General features: G+C 42.0%; 1 protein-coding gene across 6 annotated transcripts in view; it reads left to right on the top strand.

Moving 5' to 3' along the window:
• Positions 1-22,527, top strand: part of nagpa (N-acetylglucosamine-1-phosphodiester alpha-N-acetylglucosaminidase) — an 85,728-nt gene that overhangs the window by 7,860 nt on the left and 55,341 nt on the right. For 5 of the 6 annotated variants that reach the window (XM_078540791.1, XM_078540786.1, XM_078540788.1 and 2 more), the window contains one exon: positions 13,565-14,044. The exons of the other annotated variant lie outside the window; for it this stretch is intronic. In XM_078540791.1, coding sequence (XP_078396917.1) covers positions 13,565-14,044 — 480 coding nt within the window. The remainder of the gene's footprint in view (positions 1-13,564; positions 14,045-22,527) is intronic. 6 annotated transcript variants of the gene reach the window in all.

Here is a 22,527-nt window from a genome sequence, read left to right as displayed (position 1 = left end):
AGTGTGTTGTTTTATTAGGAAAGGCTAGACTTGTACGTACTGGAGTTTAGTTGAGAGAGAGGCGACTTGATTGAAACATAAGATCCTGAGGGAACTTGACAGGGTGGATGTGAAAAGAATATTTCCTCGTGGGAGAATCTAGAACTAGGGGCCACTGTTTAAAAATAAAGGTTAGCCATTTAAGCCAGAGATGAGGGAGCACTTTTTCTGAGGATTGAGACTTTGGAATTTTCTTCCTCAAAAGGTGGCTGAGGCAGATCTTTGAATATCTTTAAGGCAGAAGTGGATAGATTCTTGATAAGCAAGAGAGTGAAAGTTATCAGGGGTAGACATCTTTCCTTAAATAAGGAGACCAATATTATACACAGTACTCTAGATGTGATCTCACCAATGCGCTGTATAACTGAAGCATAACCACCATATTCCTGTATTCAATTCTCCTTGCAATAAACGATAACATTCTATTTGCTTTACTAATTACTTGCCACACCTACATACTAACCTTTTGTGATGCACTAGAACACCCAGATCCCTCTGCATCTCAGAGCTCTGCAACCTCACTATTTTAGATAATAAGCTTTTTTTATTTGTCCTGCCAAAATGCACAACTGCACATTTTCCCACATTATACTCCATTTGCCGGATGTTTGCCCACTCACCAAACCTATCTATACCCTTTTACATACTCATGCTCTGTTCACAATTTACTTTCCTACCTATCTTTGTGTCATCAGCAAAGTTAGCAACCATTCCTTTGGTCCCTTCATCCAAGTCATTTATATAAATTGTAAAATGCTGAGGCCCCAGCTCTGATCCCTTGTGGCACACCACTCGTCACATCCTGCCAACCAGAAAAAGACCCATTTATGCCTACTGTTTTCTGTTAGCTAGCCAACTTTCTATCCATGCGAATATGTTACCTCCTACACCATGAGCTTTTATTTTCAGCAATAACGTTTGATGGGGCACCTTATCAAACACGTTCGAGGGTAGGCAAGAATGTGAAGTTGAGGTTAAAATTAGATCAGCTATGATCTTGAACTGTGGACCAATCTGCTCGAGGAGCTGATGGCCTACTCCTCCTAATTGATATGTTTGTATGTATGTATGCTTACCTTACCCAAACTGCCACGGTGGCAGTGGTGATTTTATCATTGGATCACACCTTGGTCAGTTCCCCAACTCCTCCGGGACCTTTTCTTCCTTTGAGCATATCCACTTGTTCCACTCCTTTTGCGTTTAAAATGCTTGTTCTCTACTGCCCAACCAGGTACTACATCAATTTCGCAGAGATATCTTCACTGATTTTTTTTTTTCGCTCAGCCTCATCCTTGATGATTTGAACCTACATTTCAACTCATCATGGTATTCTCTCTCTTTCTCTCTCTCTCTCTCTCTCTCTTTCTCCACTGCCCCCCACCCCCCAACTTTTCCTGTCCATGTTCACAGTCACCCTTTGACCTTGCCTTCTCACATGTCTTTACTACTCCCATCATATGCACAGATAAGGCCATCTCTGATCTCTTCCTTGTATCATTTACCACCTACATCCCCTTTTCAACCCTACTTCCATCTGTATCTGCCCATATGAAAATAATTACCTCCCATTTCACTTACAACTGCACATTCAAAGTCTCAAATATTGAGCTTTTGGCCCTCCATTCACCATAACATTTGTGCAGTTACTGATTTGCTCAGTAATTCCCCTAGTACCCAACTTCTCAACTCCATTGAGTCCAAGAGGCACAGACTTAAGTTTATGGCAGGCAACTGGTTGAGGCATTCATTGCCAGATCTTACTGGACACACAAAGCATAATTGGGCCCTGCTTTCCTCTCCCCAAACTGCTCACCATTCCAAGATCATCCAGGAATGCAAAGATACGTCTTAAACCCCTCACCCCAGTGTAGTTTAAAGGGTTAATAGGAAATCCTAATGTATGACATTAGTCAGTCATGTGTTAGACTCTGTCTCAAAGGGAGAGGGATTGGAACCATGCCTAGTTTCAATGGCCTACTCTCTAACCTGTTTAAATGTAGGACTTAAACAAGTGTTAAGCAGATACCAGAGTAAGTTTACAGTCTGTCTACTAACCAAGACCCATGCCTAGAGTTCGAGAGGACACATCGCAATACAGTGCCAGCAATGGAGACATTGATGAGAAAAAACACATCAGTGTCATCGAAGAAACCACAGAGTGAAGAAAGCTTTGAAAGCAGCTCATAAAAAATGGGCAAGAAGAAGGCACACTAGAAGTGAGTGTACCTGGAGAGCTGTCCCAGCTCTTGCCCTGCCCATTTGACGGCCTCAAGGGTCAGCAGTGGGAGTTAGGGAAACTCCATTTTCCTGGTTACCAAGCAGCACCAGGCCTTCACAAAAAGAAGCAAAAGTTTCAAGTTAGTTCCTTTCTTTGAGTAGGTCTAGTAGCAGACACCGTTCTTCTAAGGCAGGGAGTGAAGGCGTCCTGTGTGGACTTTGAAATCACGCTCAAAGCTTTTGATACATATTTTAGCCTGCCACAGAACTGTTATTGAGCAGGTGGTTTAGTATGCGACACAGCCCAACTCAGTGTGCCAAATCAGGCTCTAAGTTGACATGACTCCAGGGCTTCACATGATTCCGTTGATTGGGTAGGCCCATGGGCAATGGCCCCACCCACACAAAGGCCCACCAAATCAGGCAATAGAACACAAAAGGAAAACTGGCATAAACGCCAAGGCTGCCCAACAGGGGGTGCGGAATGCTTCCAGTGTGGCAAAACTGGATACTTCAAGGTTTTCTGCAAATCCAACAATTTTAATCAAAGCCGAATACACAAAGTATTTATGAAACACATTCCATCCAAGAAATGGAAAATCAAGAAAAAGACAATTACAGAGTTCCTAGGGGAACTAGATGGACTGTAGCTGACCAGTAGTCTGAAGTAAGACCAAGTTCAAGGCTTTGAAATTACTTCTAAAATTGACGCTGTCACTGCTGTTAATATTTTAAGCAGATGGCCTTGACTGGCTTCAGCCAATGACCCTTTATCCGTCAGAAGTTAAGTTACAAGATCCAGAAGACATAGACCTTCCAATCAAAGGCAGGATTATTTATTGCTTGCTCTGTTGGGTGCAAGGAGTGACAGATCGTTGATTCTCTCTATTTTATACAATTGATGTACATCCTTATTGAGTGGCGATGTTGGCTTACTTCTAGGAACCCTAGAAAAAACAGATGATGCCTACCATTTGAATGACTCATTGTCTTTCATGCAACAATCTTCGTCCTCTTTATTTAGAAGCAGTGGAAATTCAGCTTTCAGAAGCTGAAGAAACTTATAAAATCAACAGCAAGTTTCATCCTTTCGCAGAGATACCATCCACTAAAACCCAGGCAGAGATTAAAGATATGAATCTCTTACTCACGAAGTAAGGCCAGAGGTGGGGGATACAAAAGGCACTGTAGCAGACAGTAACCATCCCCATAAAGACCTGCCGGACCTGAGTTGGCTCTTTTCGGAAGTGATGAGGGAGAATCCCTTGCAGTACTGAGTGATCTCTTGGACTTTGAGGTCCTAGAGGATGATTCATCTTTCGCATTGATGGACACACCTTATCAAGTCTCTTTTTTTTCAAAGGGGTCAGCTGTGTTTTTAGTGGCTGAGCAGCATTCAGATCTTGGTTCTACTGAATCTACCAATTGTATTTCCTATTTTATCTCCTGTTGTCCTTGAAAAATCTTCCACAGAGGATGCCTTGCCTGAGTCCATGAAGAGTCCATAGAGGATGACACTGCTAAAGTGCTGGTACCTTCCAGGGTGAAAGTCAGTTGTCACCTATACTTCAGTCCCAGCCAAATGTCGTCTATACTTCAGTCCCAGCCAAATGCCGTCAGAGCTGGAGGTTAGCACAAGCTGTGGCAGAACCTTTACACTTCCAAAGCTGCAGAACTTTGTAAAACCATCTTGTTCCCCCAGTTGATTGTCTACAGGAAATATTCATCTAATTACAGAAGATGAGCTTAACTTGTCTCCATATTCTCAGCAAATCTTCCCATTGTGCGATGTGGCTCCACTATGGACAGTGAGAAGTGTAGTTCTCTTACCACAGCCTACAGAAAGTAGAGGGTCCTGAAATATCATTGGGAAATCATCTCCTGACTGTCTTACAGGAAATTGGGTATTTTTTCCCTTTGTCATCTAAGTTAATTGAAATTTCACATCTTCAATGCCATTTCAGTTATTGATACTGCAGTGGATGATACAACTGTGACAGTCTTCCCTTAAGTTGATGATCATTCCTCTTCTGAAACTCTTTCTCTGTTGTCGTTGAGGGAGCAACAAGTTTCTCAGAGCACCCAGAACCCTCTGTTTTCACCTCCAATGAAAAAAGAGCTAGGAGCTTACAGACAACTTTGTCACTAAGATTGCGTCCATCTGTCTCTGCTGCTGACCTCCCTACCCCTTGTCATCGTGCCAAGCCTCCCCTGAGTTTCCTCCTGACACAGATCTGAACTTGCATCTTTCTCTAGTTTCTGTCCTATTACCCTCATGCTCCTAGTTCATCTTTTCCATAAGACCTGCCTTCTGCTCTCTTGACTCTATTCCCAGAAAACTTCTGGTCATCTATCTTCCTTTCTGGCCCCCATGTTAGTACTGTTCTTGGCTTTATCAAACCTGCCATCTCGCTCAAAAAAAAACTCTTGACTTCTCAGTCCTTTCAAACTACTACCTCATCTCCAGCCTCCCTTTCCTCTCCAAAGTTCTTGAACATGCTCTCTCAAACTATCTTTTCTGGGACTCTGTTTGTTTGAATCCCTCCAGTCAAGATTCTGCCCCTATCAGAGTATTAAGACTGCCCTTCTCAAAGCCACAAATTTCATCCTTTGACTGTGACCATGGTAAACCTACTGTCTGCGTATAGGAATTTATACTCTTAATAATGTGCCTGTTGAGGAAAAAAATCTGCCATTTCTTTAATGATGTGCAAAAGGATTGCTATACCTGGAGCATCAAGTAGTATATGTATTGCTAACTTTCCCTATCTTGAAGCTCTTTTGTTTCGATTGTTTCCATGTCATGGCAGAAATTCAATTTCTAGGTAGAAGTACACCCATGTTATATTCATCAAATATTTAGTGAATCTGGCATGAAAAGTTTTCTTTTCCTACTATTTCTGTAAACAGTTTATGTAGCCAAACACTTCCTGCCAATTATTTGTTGCATAATCTGTTACTTCTGTGTAGTTAATAAGAATAATATTATCCGACAATGTTGCGTTTGCATTTTCTACCTTTTGGGATAGACTTGTGCACAATATGCCACAATCTAATCTTGTGCCACTTGTATCCCATTCATGACACTAGGGTATCAGTTTCAGATCCATTCTCAAACCCATAATCTAATTGAAGCTACATTTTTTTCTGTGGATATAAGTAGAGAATGGGGAGCGAAAATGAATTGTAACAGCAGCTTATGTGGAATAAATGCCATTCAGCAGGTCAAAGGGTTCAAAGTTTGAAGTAAATCCCTAGTAAATAATACTAAATTGCAGAAGAGCTTGGGCAAACAGTTGAAGTTGACTTACTTGGCAGTGGCAAAAAGGAACAAGAGCTATGGGTGTCTATTAATTGCTTAGAAGCTACAAAAAAACATACAAGCATCATGGGAGCTGGGGTTGATACATGATTGCTTATGGAAGCAGCATTTACTATGAATACAACTGGACACTTGGAAATTGTAACAGTGTAGATCATAAATTGATTTTTTTATTCATTTGTGGGCTGTGGGCGTTGCTGGCTAGGCCAGCATTTATTGCCCACCCTTAATTGCCCTTGAGAAGGTGGTGGTGAGCTACCTACTCGAACCGCTGCAGTGCATATGATGTAGGTACACCCACAGTGCTGTTAATGAGGGAGTCCCAGGATTTTGACCCAGTGACAGTGAAGGAACGGCAATATAGTTCCAAGTCAGGATGGTGAGTGGCTTGGAAGGGGAACTTCCAGGTGGTGGTGTTCCCATGTGTCTGTTGCCCTTGTTCTTCTAGATGGTAGTGGTTTGGAAGGTGAAGTCAGAGGAGCCCTGGTGAGTTCCTGCACAAATTATCTGAAACAAATTATTTGCAAGAGCCTCAAACCACAGAATTAGTCTTCTGTTTAACTGATTAGAATGTAATACATGAAATGAGTTAAGCCTAAAATGAGCAGTGTCAAAAACTATAACTCTAATGGTGAAGGACTAGCAGAAAGTCTGCAAAACAGCATTCATAGTCCTTAGAAAGAAAACGAAGGCAGCAATGTGTTTGAGGGATGGGCACACGCAGCACTACACACTAATATTGCATTTTTTGGAAAATGAATGTCAGTGTGTGACATATATTTACATAGAAAATACAATGCCAAAATTGGCCAACTGGTCTATACCAATGTTTATGCTGCACACAAGCTGTCTCCCACTTCACTTCAACTAATCCTGTCAACATATCCTATTTTTTCCTCCCTCATGTACTTAGCATAGATGCATTTAAAGGGAAACTAGTTATTTTCCTCAACTACTCCATATGGTAGTAAGTTGTGCATGCTAACCACTCCCGATATAAATAAGCTTCTCCTGAATCCCTTATTAAATTTATTAGTGACTAGTCTTATATTTATGACCACTATTTGTATAGACTGCTCTTAAATACATCCATTAAGAAAGAAATACTCTGAAATGAATGCACCTTCCATGGCAAACTAAAAGTTAAGTGTGGTATCAAATTTAAAGGAAAGGCAGTTCCAGAGATGAGGAACTTCAGTTATGTAGGTAGAGTGGAGAAGTTGCGACTGTGTTTCTTTTGGAGAAGAGAAGGCTGAGAGGAGACCTGATGGAGATATTCAAAATCACGAGGAATCTGTACATGGTAGATATGGAAAAAACCTTCCCATTGGTGGAAGGATCAAGAGGGCACAGATATAAGGTAGTTTTTTGTATTCATTCGCGATGTGGGCATCACTGTCTAGGCTAGCATTTATTGCCCAGCACTAATTGCCCTTGAGAAGGCAGTGGTGAGCTGCCTTCTTGAACCACTGCAGTCCATGTGGTGTGAGTACACCCACAGTGCTATTAGGGAGGGAGTTCCAGGATTTCAAAAGAAGCAAAGAAGACGTAAGAAGCTTTTTCATGCATTATGTATTTGGGATCTGGAATACACTGCCTGAGTGTGGTGGAGACAGGTACAATCGAGGCATTCAAGAGGCAAATGGATTATTATCTATAAAGGAAGAATGGGCAGGACTACAGGAAAGGTGGTGGGTGAGTGGTACTTGATAAATTGCTTCTTTGGAGAGCTGGCGCAGGCACGACAGGCCAAATGGCTGCCTCCTGTGCTGTAACAATTCTATGATTCTGCCTGTGATTCTAAATACCCATATGAGAATACATAAACTATACACATAAACACAAAATAAAATGTCCGGATAATATAATATCATATTTGATAAAATCAAATTTTACTACCAAGTTATTATTTCTATTTCAGTAGACATAATATTACAAGGGTGTAGGAACTGTCAAGAAGATATAATAACGTTATTGGAAATTATTTAAAAATAGAGTTCTAGTGGGGTTTGTGTCTGTGTGTCTGTTAATTGGATTAAAGCCAGCTAGTCTGGGTACTTTTGATGTATAGTAGCTTTGAGATGTTAATTAGATAAACTTAAGGAGGGTAGAAGGTAAAGTGTAAATTCAAGACTGCAGGTGAAATCTTACACCTAGCTAGAACCAAGCAATGTTTTTATTTTTATCCAGCTTACTAATAAAATTGGTGGGATGAAGGGATTTTATGGTTAGAAATAAGTTAAAAGCCTAGTGATACAATGGAAAATTTCCATTCAAAGATAAAGATATACATAAAGGAGAAAGGATCTTGTGTGTATGGTAGAGGCATTTTAAGATCCAACAAGTGTGAGAAGCCTCCAGCCTGTAACCCTCAAGACTGTCTGCAAGGACCCAGAGCTGAAAGAAACTCATTTTGAATGCAACTGTCCAGGATGTGCTTACCAGGCGTCTGTTCAAATCTGAGATTTACTGTTGCTTTCGCAACGGTGTAACCGAGAGTCAGATTAATTAGAGGATTTCTGTAGTTATTATAGTAATTTTGTAGAAGTATGTGTTTACAATATTTCTTGTATTAATAAATATTTAATTTAGTTTTATAAAACCTCTTGGAGACTCGGCCTTATTACTAGAATTCAAAGCCTGCATCTCGAAACATACAAATGTTAAGATGGGTCATGACAGTTGTTTCAAGTTTCCCTCTGGGATTTAAACAACTCTGCCTTTACCATCAGCTGTGTCATTATAGGAACATTGGAAAAGGAGTAGGCTATTCGGCCTGTCGAGCCTTCTCTGCCATCCAGTTAGATCAGGGCTGATCATCTACTTCAATGCTACTTATCTCCATATCCTTTGATGTCATTAGTCTCCAGAAATCTATCAATTTCTGTCATAAACATGCTCAATGATTGAGCTTCTGCAGCCCACTGGGTAGAGAATTCCAAAGATTCACCACCCTCTGAGTGAAGAAATTCCTCCTTTTCTCATCCCTAAATGGCCTACCCCTTATCCTGAGAATATGATCCCTGGTTTTAGCCTCTCCAGCCAGGGAAAACATCTACACACACCCTGTCATGCCCTGTAAGAATTTAGTAAGTTTTAATGAGGCCAGCCCTCATTCTTTGAAATTCCAGGTAATACAGACCCAGCCTCCTCCATCTCTCCTTATACAGGAACCCTGCCATCCCAGGGATTAATCTGATGAACCTCTGTTGCACTCCCTCTATGGCATGTATATCCTTCCTTGGATAAGGAGACCAAAACTGTGTATAATGCTTCAGGTGACGTCTCACCAAGGCTCTATAATAACTGCAGCAAGACATCTTTACTCCTGTACTCAAATCTGCTCACAATAAAAGCAACATACCATTTGCCTTCCTAATTGTTTGCTGCACCTGCATGCTAGCTTTTACTGATTTCATAAGCAAAGACACCCAAGTCCCTTTGGACACCACACTTCCCAGCCTCACCATTTAAGAAATATTCTGCCCTTTTTTTTCTGCCAAAGTGAATAACTTCAGACTTATTCACATTAATTCCATCTGCCATGCCCTAGCCCATTCACTTAGTCTGTCCATATCCTCTTGAAACCTCCTTGCATCTTCCTCACAATTTAAATTCCCACCCAGTATGGTGGCATCAGCAAATTTGGCAATATTACAGTTGGCCACCACATCCACATTTATAGAGACTATGAACAGCTGTGGACCTACCACTGATCCTTGCAGTACCCCACTAGTAACAGCCTACCATCCTGAAAATGATTCATTTATTCCTACTCTGCTTTCTGTCTGCTAACCAGTTCTCAATCCATACGAGTATATTTCCCCCAATCCCATGCATTCTAATTTTATTTACTAACTTCCTTATCAAAAGCCTTCTGAAAAATCCAAATACACCACATCCACTGGTTCTCCTTCATGCTACAAGTAACATCCTCAAAAGAAAACACCAACAGTTTTGTCAAACATGATTTCCCTTTCATAAATCTATGTTGACTGTGCCCAGTTTTTCCATTCTTTTCTAAATGTCCAGTTATTGCATCCTTTATAATAGATCCTGACATTTTCTCTACTACTGACGTCAGACTAACAGGCCTGTAGTTCTCCATTCTCCCTCTTCTGCACTAAATAGTGGGGTTACATTTGCTGCTTTCCAGTCCACAGGAACTTTTTCAGAATCAATAGAATTTTGAAAGATAACCACCAATGCATCCACTATCTCTCTAGCCACCTCCTTCAACCCTCTGGGATGAAGCTCATCTGGTCCAGGGGATTTATCAACCTTCAATCCAGTTAACTTGTCAAGTACTACCTCTTTACTAATACTAATTTCTTTTAGTTCCTCAGTTTCATAAGTCCCTCGGTTGCCTAGTATTTCTGTGATAATTTCTGTATCGTCTTCAGCGAAGACAGACATAAAGTAACTGCTTAGTTTCTCTGTCATTTCCCTGTTCTCCACTATAAATCCTCCTGTCCCCACCTGTAATGGGCCTACATTTATCCTAGCTAATCTCTTTTCCTTTTCACATACCTAAAGAAGCTTTTACAGTCCACCTTTATGTTCCCCACTAATTTGCATTCATATTCTCTCTTACCTTAATCAATTTCTTGGTCCTCCATTGCTGGGTTCTAAATTGCCCCCAATCCTCAGGCTTACCACTTTTTCTGATATCCTTATAAGCCACTTCCTTTGATTTAGTGCAACCTTTAACTTCTTCCTTAAACCACAGTTGATTTACCTTCCCTTTTGGGTGTTTGTGCCTTGGAGGAATGCATATCTGTCATAGACAGTGTCTTTAAATACTAGTCATTGCCTATCTACCATCAAATCTTTATGTATTTTTCCCAATCCACCATAGGTCACTTGCCCCTCATATCTTCATAATTTCCTTCCTTCAGAGTTAAGACCCTAGCTTCAGAATGAACTATATCGTATTCAAACTTAATGTGAAATTCTATCATATTGTGGTCACTAAATTTCCCAAAAGCTCCTTTACAGCAAGGTTATTAATTAGCCCTTTCTCATTACACAACCCTAAATCCAAAATAGCCCGACCCCTAGTACATGATCAGGGATTGAATGATGCAGTTCATCACAGCAATGTTAGTTTTGAAACACCATTTGAAATGGGGTTAAATTGTTACTTTATGCAGATAGACGATAATTTATATTACGTAATATTGAGCCCTATTCTGGGCACCACACATTAGGAAGGATCAATGTCAAGGTCTGCAAGAGAATGCACAGGATATTGACTGGAATACCAGAGATGAGACTTCAGTTATATTAGAGAGATTAGAGCCGCTGGGATTGTTCAAACAGAGAAGGTTATAGAAAGTGTTCAAAGTTGAGGGGTTTTGATAAAGTAGAAAGGTAGAAACTGTTTCCACTGGCAGACGAGTTGGTAACCAGAGGAGAGTGATTTAAGATAATTGGCAAAAACAAGCTGGAAGGGAAGGTGCAGGAGAGTTGAGATGCAAGAGATGATCTGTGTGTATTATTTGCAAGGGTGGTGGAAGCAGGTTCAAAAGTCACTTTCAAAAGGGAAATTATACTTCAAGGGAAAAATGCAGACTATAGGGAAAGAATAGAGTAAAGCTAACTTTTAAGTTCTAAGTAACTGAATCAATTGTAAATACTCTATTGTATCATAGATTTTTTTTTGATCCAGCTGTTTCAAAATGCAATGTTACTGAATTCAAATCATGGATTACCATTCATATTGTTGAATGATTTATTTTTCATGGTTTAATAAATCCATGCTCAAGGAACTGTTTACAAACACTAATTTCAGCACAGCATATTTTAGTTTCGCTGCAAGTGGAATCGAGCTTTTTTTACATGGCAATTTAACCTATATCCACTAGGGTGCAGCAAACTTTCAATGGTCCTTGTATACTTTACTGTGTTTTCAGACTGTTGACAAGTACGAATTCAGTACTGTCCTGTGTGAATGTATGTTTAAATTATAAGTTAACGTTTTGAAAAATAAAGTTGTACCTGAGTTGTTTCAATATAGAAACTTTGTTTCAAAGCTGTTGATTGTTGCAGTGTTTTGTAAAAAAACATTTTATTGCTTATAGTTTTCGAAACATTGTATCTTTTGTAGTGGAAAATGACTGTCTTTTCCTTGACTGCAGCAATTTAAAAAGGCAGTTCACAACTTCTTCTCGAAGGCAATTAGGGATAGGTAACAAATGCTGGCCTTGCCTGTGATGCCCACATCCCATGAAAGAATAATTTTAAAAATTGTAAATGGGCAAATACAATGTTTGTTCTCCTAAATTTCCTTGAAGAATATCTTTTAATTATTTGTGCTGTCATCTTTGGAGTAACATTAAATTGCAATGTATTGACTAAAATTTAATCTCCTCTCATCACTATTATACTTCAGGGCTGTCTGGTGCAGTTTGCAAAACTTTCTCTAACAACACTTCCAGCTCAATTTTTACCTCTGAAGACAAGGGCAAAAACATACAGTCTTCAAAAAAAAATTTTTTTTAAATCACAACACAATTGCCTGCATAGTCCCCTGTAAATCACAGACAATTCTGAGTCATGCTGCTGTTCCTTCAGCACCAGTGGATCAACAGCCCAGAGTTACTGTCATGAACAGCATTTTGAGACCACCATAACACAAGGTTTACAGCAGTTTAGGAAGGTCCACCACTACTTCAGGGTTTCCAGGGGTGAGTAATATGTGCCCTTGCCACTGTTGCCCATATTCTAGACAATTTTTTTTTTTTTTTTAAAAAACTAAAGCTCTATTTGCCTCATTTAAAAGTTTATCCTTACTCCTCCCATGTAGTCATTTTTATTTGTTTAGGTAGATTAAGTGGGTTTATTATTCTGTAAAGTGAAGTCTTGTCTTGAATTTAGTTAAGTGTATTTTGCTAGTGTATATACTTCAAACATATTTTAGAGAAGAGTGCAATTAGGAAAGGTCTGTTACTATAGGCAGAGATCTTGGTTGAGGCAGTGCAGGCAAAGCTCACAATAAAGCATTGTTATTTTCATTGTAATAAACCATGCGGCTCTGGTAGTTCTGAGGCATAATTAAACGTTAATTGGAGGTGGTGCTCAGGCCTAATGCAGTTGAAATTCATAAATTACAATGCCCTTAAGGAAAGTAAATGTCATTATTGCACTATCTCACAAATGAAAGCACTTTTGAGTGTTATTTTTTTATAAATTGAAAGTTGCTTGAAGGTTGGCTGATCTATTTGAAAGTTCCTGTTAAGTGTTAACTACGCCATCCGACAATATCTCCGAAGTAGGAAGAATTTTGGGAGGGGATGTGCAGACAGGAAATCTGGAAGTACTGGTTTGTGTTGAATTTCAGCTTGTTTCAAATTTCTTCAATAGGTTCCTGTCTGACAGTTAGCCAGACTGACAGGGCTGACTGCCTGTCAGGTGGGGAAGCTGCAAAGGAGTAATAAGGTCTTTGAGAGATCCTGGCCTTCAAGGTTTGGAATGTGGGATTGGGAGATTTCGGGTTTTTTGCATTTCAAATTGCGAGGGTCTGACATGGGTGAACGGGTTTGCTTGGTGGGCCTGGGGGAAACAGTCCTGTTTCTCCTGGCCCAAAAGCAGTGCTGGAAACTAACTTAGCAGAAGAATCGGACATTATCACCATTTTTGGGCAGTGTTTCCTGTGACTCAGGGAAACCAGCCTGCAAGTGTTAAAAATAAGTGGTTAGAATAGAAGTGCCCAGCCTCCTTTAAATATGTTAGTGACCAACCTGCCTCCTGAGAGCAGATTTGTTGCCCGCCCCCTATTAAAATTTGAAGTTGGCGGGTTTCTTGTTTTAAAAGATTTTCATCCAGCCCCTACCGGGGGAGTCAAAATTCCCTCCATTATGTACTAAATATTGTTTTAAAAATAGAACTAGGCTGTAGTACCTTCTGCTCTTTATCTCTTTTCACTCAATTTTAGGTTGTTGTTCCTTTTTATGTTTTTGACAATTTTGTTTACTCCTTTTGCAGGACTTCGTTAAATGATCTGTTTCCATATTACCCTTTGGAGCATGGATCTCAGCATACTCACAGATATGTCAGAGATTGTCAGCCTATAATTTTTGGAAATGTGACACACGAAACCTGGGCTGCTGATAAATCCACAGAACTTCCTATAGCTAAAACTACTGTATTTGTTTCAAACTTTCCCACTGAAAAAGGAAAGCTTAAAGCTGTCACTGGCCACTTCACTTTTGTGAATAATCCATTGAGAACTGTCTCAGTTTTGGAACCACTAAAGCCAGGCGGATGCAGTCAGTCTTACAGAGCAACAGTACAAGAAACTATAAAATCCAAGAAGTGTTTGGTGGCTCAAAATGGCGGATTTTTTGACATGAACACAGGAAGTTGCTTGGGTACAGTTGTGAGTGATGGAAAACTGGTGCAAGATGGAAAGGGAATTCAAAACGCACAATTTGGGATTAAGAAGGATGGCACATTAGTATTTGGGTAAGAATCTAAATAAATGTATACTCGATAATACTGCAGTACTGATGTGTGTTGAAGAAACTAGTCCTAACTTGTAGAAATAATTTTGTTTACCTTTGTATTTACAAGTGGGGAAACTGATTACTAAAATTCCACTTTAGCATTTCTAGTTTGGCAATAAGTTGCACCCATTTTTTAAAAATAACTAATTTTAGTATTTCAGCTTGTTCAACAATAAACTGAACTTGAGTACATTGCCTATATACATTATATGGATTTTTCTTTTCCCACCTATTTCCATTATTTTTAAATGTATTTCCATCCATTGTTTTATCTCTACTTTTTAGCCCTTTTCGATTCCTTCACCCCACCCCACCCCCACTAGAGCTATCTGTACCTTGCTTGTCCTGCCCCCTCAGTATTAAAATCTTCTCATGCTCACTTTAATTCTGCTGTGCTACTGACATCATGGTAGACTCCATTCCCATAGCCTTGGCATTGAAGCTGCTGATTGCATATGTCAGTCCAAACATAAATTTTAAGAAATAAATGTAGAATCTTACAAAATTCATGTTTTTGCAGGTAAATGTCTCAAATTGTGCTTGTGGAAGAATTTTGATTTGATTTAACCTTGTTTAATTTTATGAGCAAAATATTGAAGCATGATGACTTACTTTTCTTATTTGTGTCATAGGAAAAACTAGTTTTATAACCTCATGGAAACACAGGAACAGGAGTACATCATTCGGCCCCCATCTAAGCAGCAGCTTTCCACTTCTACTTTTATAAACTCTTAGCTCTAAGTAAATTGAGGAAATGAGGTTAACCTTCCCTTAAGTTGCGCAACAGTGTTCAGTTTTTCAGCAGTGGTGGTAATCCTTCATAATCAAAATTAAGACCATTAAACACAAACGGGTATGAATAAACCATTGGGATCATGGAAGCCTGTCCCATCACACACAGTTAAACCATTCCTAACTTTGCTGGGAAGGGGTGGGAGCTCAACTTATACGCTGACTATCGGCCTAAACATCAATTCTGGCACCTTTTAAATGGGGCTGTCCTAATGACCAGATAACGTGAGCGCTGAGATCTTCAGGGTAATAAATCACTGCAAGATTAGTACAACTGTTACTTTTATAGCCCTAATAACACTTGGATGGAATTGAACTTGAGGTTATAGTTGGAGTGCAATGCTGTGTAGCGTCTGGCTTTTTATTCCTTCACGGATGCGGGCTTTACTGGCTAGGCTTGCTTTTATTGCCCACCCCTAATTGCCCTTGAAGGTGTAGTGGTGAGCCACCGTCTTAAACTGCTGCAGTTCATGTGGTATAGGTACATCCACAATGCTGTTAGGCAGTTCCAGGATATTGACCCAGCAACAGTGAAGGAATGGCGATATCGTTCCAAGTTGGGCTGGCCGATGGCTTGGAGTGGAGCTTGCAGGTGGTGGTGTTCCCTTGCATCTATTACCTTGTCCTTCTAGGTGGTGGTAAATACAGTTTTGAAGGTGCTGTGAGCTAAGTCGCTGCAGTGTATTATGTAGATGGTACACACTGCTGCCACTGTGTGTCGGTGCTGGAGGGAGTGAATATTGAAGAAGGTGGATAGGATACTAGGCAAGTGAGTCGCTTTGTCCTGGACAGTGTCAAGCTTGTTGAGTGTTGTTGGAGCTGCACTCATCCAGACAAGTGGAGAGCATTCCATCACACTCCTGACTTTTGCATTGTAGATGGCGGACAGGCTTTTGGGAGTCGGGAGGTAAGTGACTTTCTGCAGAATTCCCAGCCTCTGACCTGCTCTTGTAGCCACAGTATTTATATGGCTAGTCCAATTCAGTTTCTGGTCAATGATAAGCCCCAGGAAGTTAGTAGTGGGGGAACTCTGTGTGGTAATGCCATTGTATGTCGGTTAGATTCTCTCTTGTTGGAAATGGTCATCGCCTGGCACTCGTGTGGTACAAATGTTTCTTGCCACTTGTCAGCCCAAGCCTGGGCATTATCCAGGCCTTACTGCACTTGGGCATGGACTGCTTCAGTATCTGAGTTGTGAATGATGCTGAACATTGTACAATCATCAACGAACTCTTCTGACCTTATGATTGAAGGAAGGTCACTAAAGCAGCTGAAGATGGTTGTGCCCAGGACACTACTCTGAGGAACTCCTGCAGTGATGTCCTGGAACTATGATTGACCTCCAACAATCACAGCCATCTTCCTTTGTGCTAGGTATGACTCCAACCAGCAGAGGGTTTCCCCGCTGATTCCCATTGACCCCAGTTTTGCTAGTGCTCCTTGATGCCACACTCAATCAAATGCTGCCTTGATGTCAAGGGCAGCCACACTTTCCTCACCTCTGGAGTTCAGCTCTTTTGTCCATGTTTGAACGAAGGCTGTAATAAGGTCAGGAGTTGAGTGCCCCTGGTGGAACCCAAACTGAGTGTCAGTGAGCAGGTTATTGCTAAGCATGTGCCACTTGATAACACTGTTGATGACCCCTTCCATCATTTTAAAGTTAATGGAGAGTAGATGGATGTGGTGCTAATTGGCCAGGTTGGATTTGACTTTTTTTTGTGTACAGGACATACCTGGAAAGTTTCCCACATTGCTGGGTTGATGCCACTGTTGTTGCTGTATTGGAACAGCTTCGCTAGGGGTGTGGCCAGTTGTGGAGCACAAGTCTTCAGTACTATTGCTGGAATATTATCAGTGCCCTGCACTATCCAATGCCGTCAGCCATTTCTTGATATCCTGTGGAGTCAATTGAATTGGCTGAGGCCTGGCATCTATGATGCTGAGGACCTCTGGAGGAGGCTGAGATGGATCATCTGCTCGGCACTTCTGGCTGAAGGTCGTAGCAAATGCTTCAGCCTCATCTTTTGTGCTAATGTGCTGGGCTCCCCCATCATTGAGGATGTGGATATTTGTGGATCTGCCACCTCCAGTAAGTTGTTTAATTGTCCACCACCATTCACGACTGGATATGGCAGGACTCAGAGGTTGGACCTGATCTGTTGGCTGTGGAATCGCTTAGCTCTGTCTATTACTTGCTGCTTAAACTGTTTCACATGCAACTAGTCCTTTGTGAAAGCTTCACCAGGTTGACACCTCAATTTTAGGTATGCCTGGTGCTGCTCCTGGCATGCCCCCCTGGCTCTATTATATACTAAGTTTTAAAAAAAAAATTACACGGTTTTTCTTTCAACTAGTTGCAAGTTGTGATCAAGAAGCCTCAATCGGCATGTATAATAAATATTAACTTGAAGAGCTTTATTTGCATTCCCTTTCTAATAGCACATGTATCATTTACATTTTTGTTAGTTATACTGTTCCCCTCCCTGAAGTAGTAGTTTTTGTGAGAACCTGTTTGTCTTTAAAAGATTAATTGACACTAGAGCATAAAATATATATTTGCAACAACTACAGGAGTAGTGAGAATGTTCGTTGGCCTAATAATTAGAATTTTCCCAGAAGGGCAGCATATTTGACTTCATTCTGGAGCATTCAGAAACATCCAGAATTTACAAGTTAATATCGTAATTCCGTTGTAATTTGGTTGTCTCCTACATAATTCTTGCTGCTTTTTTCTTCTACTAAACTGTAAGTTTTGGCAACAAAATCTTTAATTTCCTAATTACTGCCCATTCTTTGCATGAAATTAGTTGGTTAGCTTTTTTTTTAGAAACTGGCATTTGTTTTAATTTAAGATGCAATAGATTTTTATTAGTTCTACAGATGCTTCAAGTTTTGCTTTATTGTAAAGCTGATCTTTTTTGTCTCCTTTTCACTCTTCCTTTTGGCCTCCCTTTTATTGCCATTTACACTTGACTTTAAGTTGCTAATTGCCTATGTAAAAACAAAATTGAAGCTTTGCACATTTTGTACGACTGCAGAGATGTGGCTTTGTAGCTAACCATTGTGTTCCCTTGGTGTTTACATTGAGTCAAATGATTGCATGACTCTGCACAGCTTTCATCATGAATTACTGTTGTAAATATTTGTCCTTGTACCTACTTATTGGATGAGGTTTGTGTATATCATCAATTTGTGTTGAGCGAGAAAATACAATAAGTGTGAATGCATTACCAGTGCACTTGACCTGCAGCTATGTTTGTAATTTCAACAGGTAAACTTGAACTATATCTAGTATTACTAGGTCGAATCAGTAAACCACAACTTGTATTTATATAAGACCTCCGCGTTTCGGAGCTCAAGCGGTAGCTGGAGACACTGGCACATCCAGAAGGCTGAGAGCTACATGGATAGCACATTCAGAGAGGTGCTCACTCCACAGGTTAGGAGCATGGAGGCAGAAAGGGAATGGGTGACCGCCAGGCAGTCAACAAGAGCCAGGCGGGTAGGGCAGGATCCACCTTGGGGACCTGCTCGCTAATCGGTTTTCTGTTTTGGATACGACTGAGGCCGTTGGCTCAGAAGAGGAGTGCAGTCGAAGCCAAGTTTGTGGCACCACGAGCAGTGCAGCTGCACAGGAGGGGAGGAAGAAGAAAGGAAGAGCAATAGTGATAGGGATTCGTTAGTTAGAGGAACAGACAGGCGTTCCTGCTGCCGTAGAAGTGACCCCAGGATGCTGTGTTGTCTCCCTGATGCCAGGGTAAAGGATGTCGCCAAGTAGCTGCAGGGCATTCTTGTAGGGGAGGGTGAACAGCCAATGGTCATGGCCCACATTGGTAGCAATGACTTGGGTAGGAAGGGGGTTGTGGCGCTGCAGATAGAATTTAGGGAGCTAGGTGGAAAATTAGCAAGCAGGATGTCAAAAGTAATAATCTCTGGATTAATCCCAATGCCGTGTGCAAGTGAGTACAGAAATAGGATAAGGCAAATGAATGCATGGCTGGAAGGATGGTGCAGGAGGAGGGCTTTAGATTTCAGGAACACTAGAGACTGGCTCTCCCTCTGGAGGAGATGGCACCTGTACAAGCCGGACATGCTGCACCTGAACAGAGCTGGGACTGAATTCCTTGCAGGCATTTTGCTACTGCTGATGAGGGGGCTTTAAACTAATTCAGCAGGGGCGTGGGAGCCAGGCGAGAATATTAGAGAGGAATACCAAGGTGTACAAAATACTGGGGGAGAGAGATAGCACTAGAATAGAGAATAGTAAGTTAATGGGTGGAGTCAGAGTAATGGAGAAAGTAATGAAATCTTATTCAGGGTTATACTGCATGTATGTGAATGCACAGAGTGTAGTAAATAAGATTGAGTTACAGGCGCAGATTGCCATGTGAAATTATGTTACGATGACAACAGAGACACCTTGTTCGAGGAAGGGCAGGACTGGTGTTAAATATTCCTGGGTAGAAGCCATTCAAGAAAGATAGGAAGAGAGTATTGCAATGCTGGAGAAAGAGAATATCCCAGATGGTTCAGGACAGAATCAAAGGCTGCAATTACATTGCTTGGTGTAGTCCACAGGCCACAAACTAGTGGGAAGGATGTAGAGGAGCAAATCTGCAGGGAAATTGAAGAGATGCAAACATTAGAGTAGTTATAATGGGGGACTTTAATTACCTGAATGTAGACTGGGATAGTGGTAGTGTAAAGGTCAGAGAGAGGCAAGAGCTCCTAGAGTGTGTTCAGCAGAATTTTCTACAGGGGAGGTGATGGCATAGTGGTATTGTCACTGGACTGGTAATCCAGAGTCCCAGGGTAATGCTCTGGGGAGCCGAGTTTGAATCCTGCTGCAGCAGGATCCTCCTGAATAAATATCTGGAATTAGAACTCTATTGATGACCATGAAACCATTGCTGATTGCTGTTGTAAAAACCCATCTGGTTCACTGATGTCCTTTAGAGAAGGAAATCTGTCATCCTTACCTGGTTTGGCCTACATCTAGACGCACAGCAATGTGGTTGACTCTTAAATGCCCTCTGAACTGGCCTAGCAAGCCACTCAGTTGTATCAAACTGCTACAAAGTCACAAAACTGGAATGAAACGGGATGGATCACCCGGCATCGACCTAGGCACTGGAAGCAGCAATGGCAACCTCAGCCCTGTCAACCCTGCAAAGCCCTCCTTACCAACATCTGGGCGCTAGTGCCAAAATTGGGAGAGCTGTCTCACAGATTAGTCAAGCAACATCCTGACATAGTCATCCTCACAGAATCATATCTTACAGATAATGCCCATCACCATCCCTGGGTATGTCCTGTCCCACTGACAGGACATACCCACCAGACGTGATGACACAGAGGTATACAGTCATTGCCATGGGAGTCCTCAATATCGACTCCAGACCCCAAGAAGTCTCATGGCATTATGTCAAACATGGGCAAGGAAACCTCCTGCTGACTACCATGTAGTTCCTTCCCTCAGCTGCTGAATCAGTACTGCTCCATGTTGAACGCCACTTGGAGGAAGCACTGAGAGTGGCAAGGGCGCAGAATGTCCGTCACCAAGAGTGGCTTGGTAGCACCACCACTGACCAAGCTGGCTGAGTCCCAAAGGACATAGCTGCTAGACTGAGACTGTGGCAGGTGGTGAGGGAACAAGCGAGGGAAAAATGTATTTGACCTCATCCTCACCAACCTGCCTGCCACAGATGCATCTGTCCACGACAGTATTGGTAGGAGTGACCACCGCGCACAGTCCTTGTGGAGATGGAGTCCTGCCTTCACATTGAGGATACCCTCCATTGTATTGTGTGGCAGCACCACCGTGCTAAATGGGATAGATTTTGACAGATGTAGCAACTCGAGACTGTGCATCCATGAGGTGCTGTGGGCCATCAGCATCAGCAGAATTGTACTCGAACACAATCTGTAACCTCAGCCCAGTATATCCCCCCCCACTCCACCATTACCATCAAGCCAGGGGATCAACTCTTGTTCAATGAAGAGTACAGGAGGGCATGCCAGGAGCTGAGCCAGGCATACCGAAAAATGAGGTTTCAACATGGTGAAGCCAAATGGAGCTAAGCGATCCCACAGCCAATGGATCAGATCTAAGCTCTGCAGTGTTGCCACATCCAGTCGTGAATGATGGTAGACAATTAACTCACTGGAGGAGAGGCTCCACAAATAGCCCCATCCTCAATGATGGGGAGCCCAGCACATCAGTGCAAAAGATAAGACTGAAGCATTTGCTACAATCTTCAGCCAGAAATGCCGAGTGGATGATCCACCTCGGCATCCTCCAGTAGTCCCCACCATCACAGATGCCAGTCTTCAGCCAACTCAATTCACTCTACGTGATATCAAGAAACAGCTGAAGGCACTGGATACTGCAAAGCCTATGGGCCCTGACAGTATTCCAGCAATAGTACTGAAGACTTGTGCATCAGAACTTGCTGCATGCCTAGCCAAGCTGTTCCAGTGCAGCTACAACACTGGCATCTACCCAGCTATGTGGTAAATTGCCCAGGTATGTCCTGTACACAAAAAGCAGGACAAATCCAACCCGGCCAATTACCCCCTCATCAGTCTACTCTCGATCATCAGTAAAGTAACGGAAAGGATTATCAACAGTGCTATTGAGCGACGCTTGCTTAGCAATAACCTGCTCACTGATGCCCAGTTTGGGTTCTGCCAGGGCCACTCCGCTCCTGACCTCATTTCAGCCTTGGTTCAAACATGGACAAAAGAGCTGAACAGCTGAGGTGAGTGTGACTGCCCTTGACATCAAGGCAGCATTTGACCGGGTGTGGCATCAAGGAGCCCTAGCAAAACTGGAGTCAATGGAAATCAGGGGGAAAACTCTCCACTGGTTGGAGTCATACCCAACACAAAGGAAGATGGTTGTAGTTGTTGGAGGTCAGTTATCTCAGCTCCGGGACATCACTGCAAGAGTTCCTCAGCGTAATGTCCTCAGCCCAACCATCTTCAGCTACTTAATCAATGACGTTCCTTCCATCATAAGGTCAAAAGTGAGCATGTTCGCTGATTGCATGATGTTCAGCACCATTCGCAACGACTCATGCTGAAGCAGTCCATGCCCAAATGCAGCAAGACCTGGACAATATCCAGGCTTGGGCTCACATGTGGCAAGTAACATTCGCGCCACACAAGTGTCAGGCAATGACCATCTCCAACAAGAGAGAACCCAGCCATCACCCCTTTGATGTTCAATGGCATTACCATCACTAAGTCCCCCACTATCAACATCCTAGGAGTTACTATTGACCAGAGACTGCATTGGACTAGCCATATCGATACTGTGGCTACAAGAGCAGGTCAGAGGCTAGGAATTGTGCAACGTAACTCACTTCCTGACACCCCAAAGCCTGTCCACCATCTACAAGGCACAGGTCAGGAATGTGATGGAATACGCCGCACTTGCCTGGATGAGTGCAGCTCCCACAACACTCGAAGCTTGACACCATCCAGGACAAAGCAGCCCGCTTGATTGGCACCACATCTACAAACGTTCACTCCCTCCACCACCAACGCACAGTAGCAGCAGTGTATACCATCTACAAGATGCACTGCAGGAATTCACCAAGGCTCCTTCAGCACCTGCAACCCACAACCACTACCATCTAGAAGGAC

The sequence above is a fragment of the Cetorhinus maximus genome, chromosome 4 (genome assembly GCF_964194155.1).
Source record: "Cetorhinus maximus chromosome 4, sCetMax3.hap1.1, whole genome shotgun sequence".
NCBI lineage: Eukaryota > Metazoa > Chordata > Chondrichthyes > Lamniformes > Cetorhinidae > Cetorhinus > Cetorhinus maximus.
This window is presented reverse-complemented; position numbering and strand designations above follow the sequence as displayed.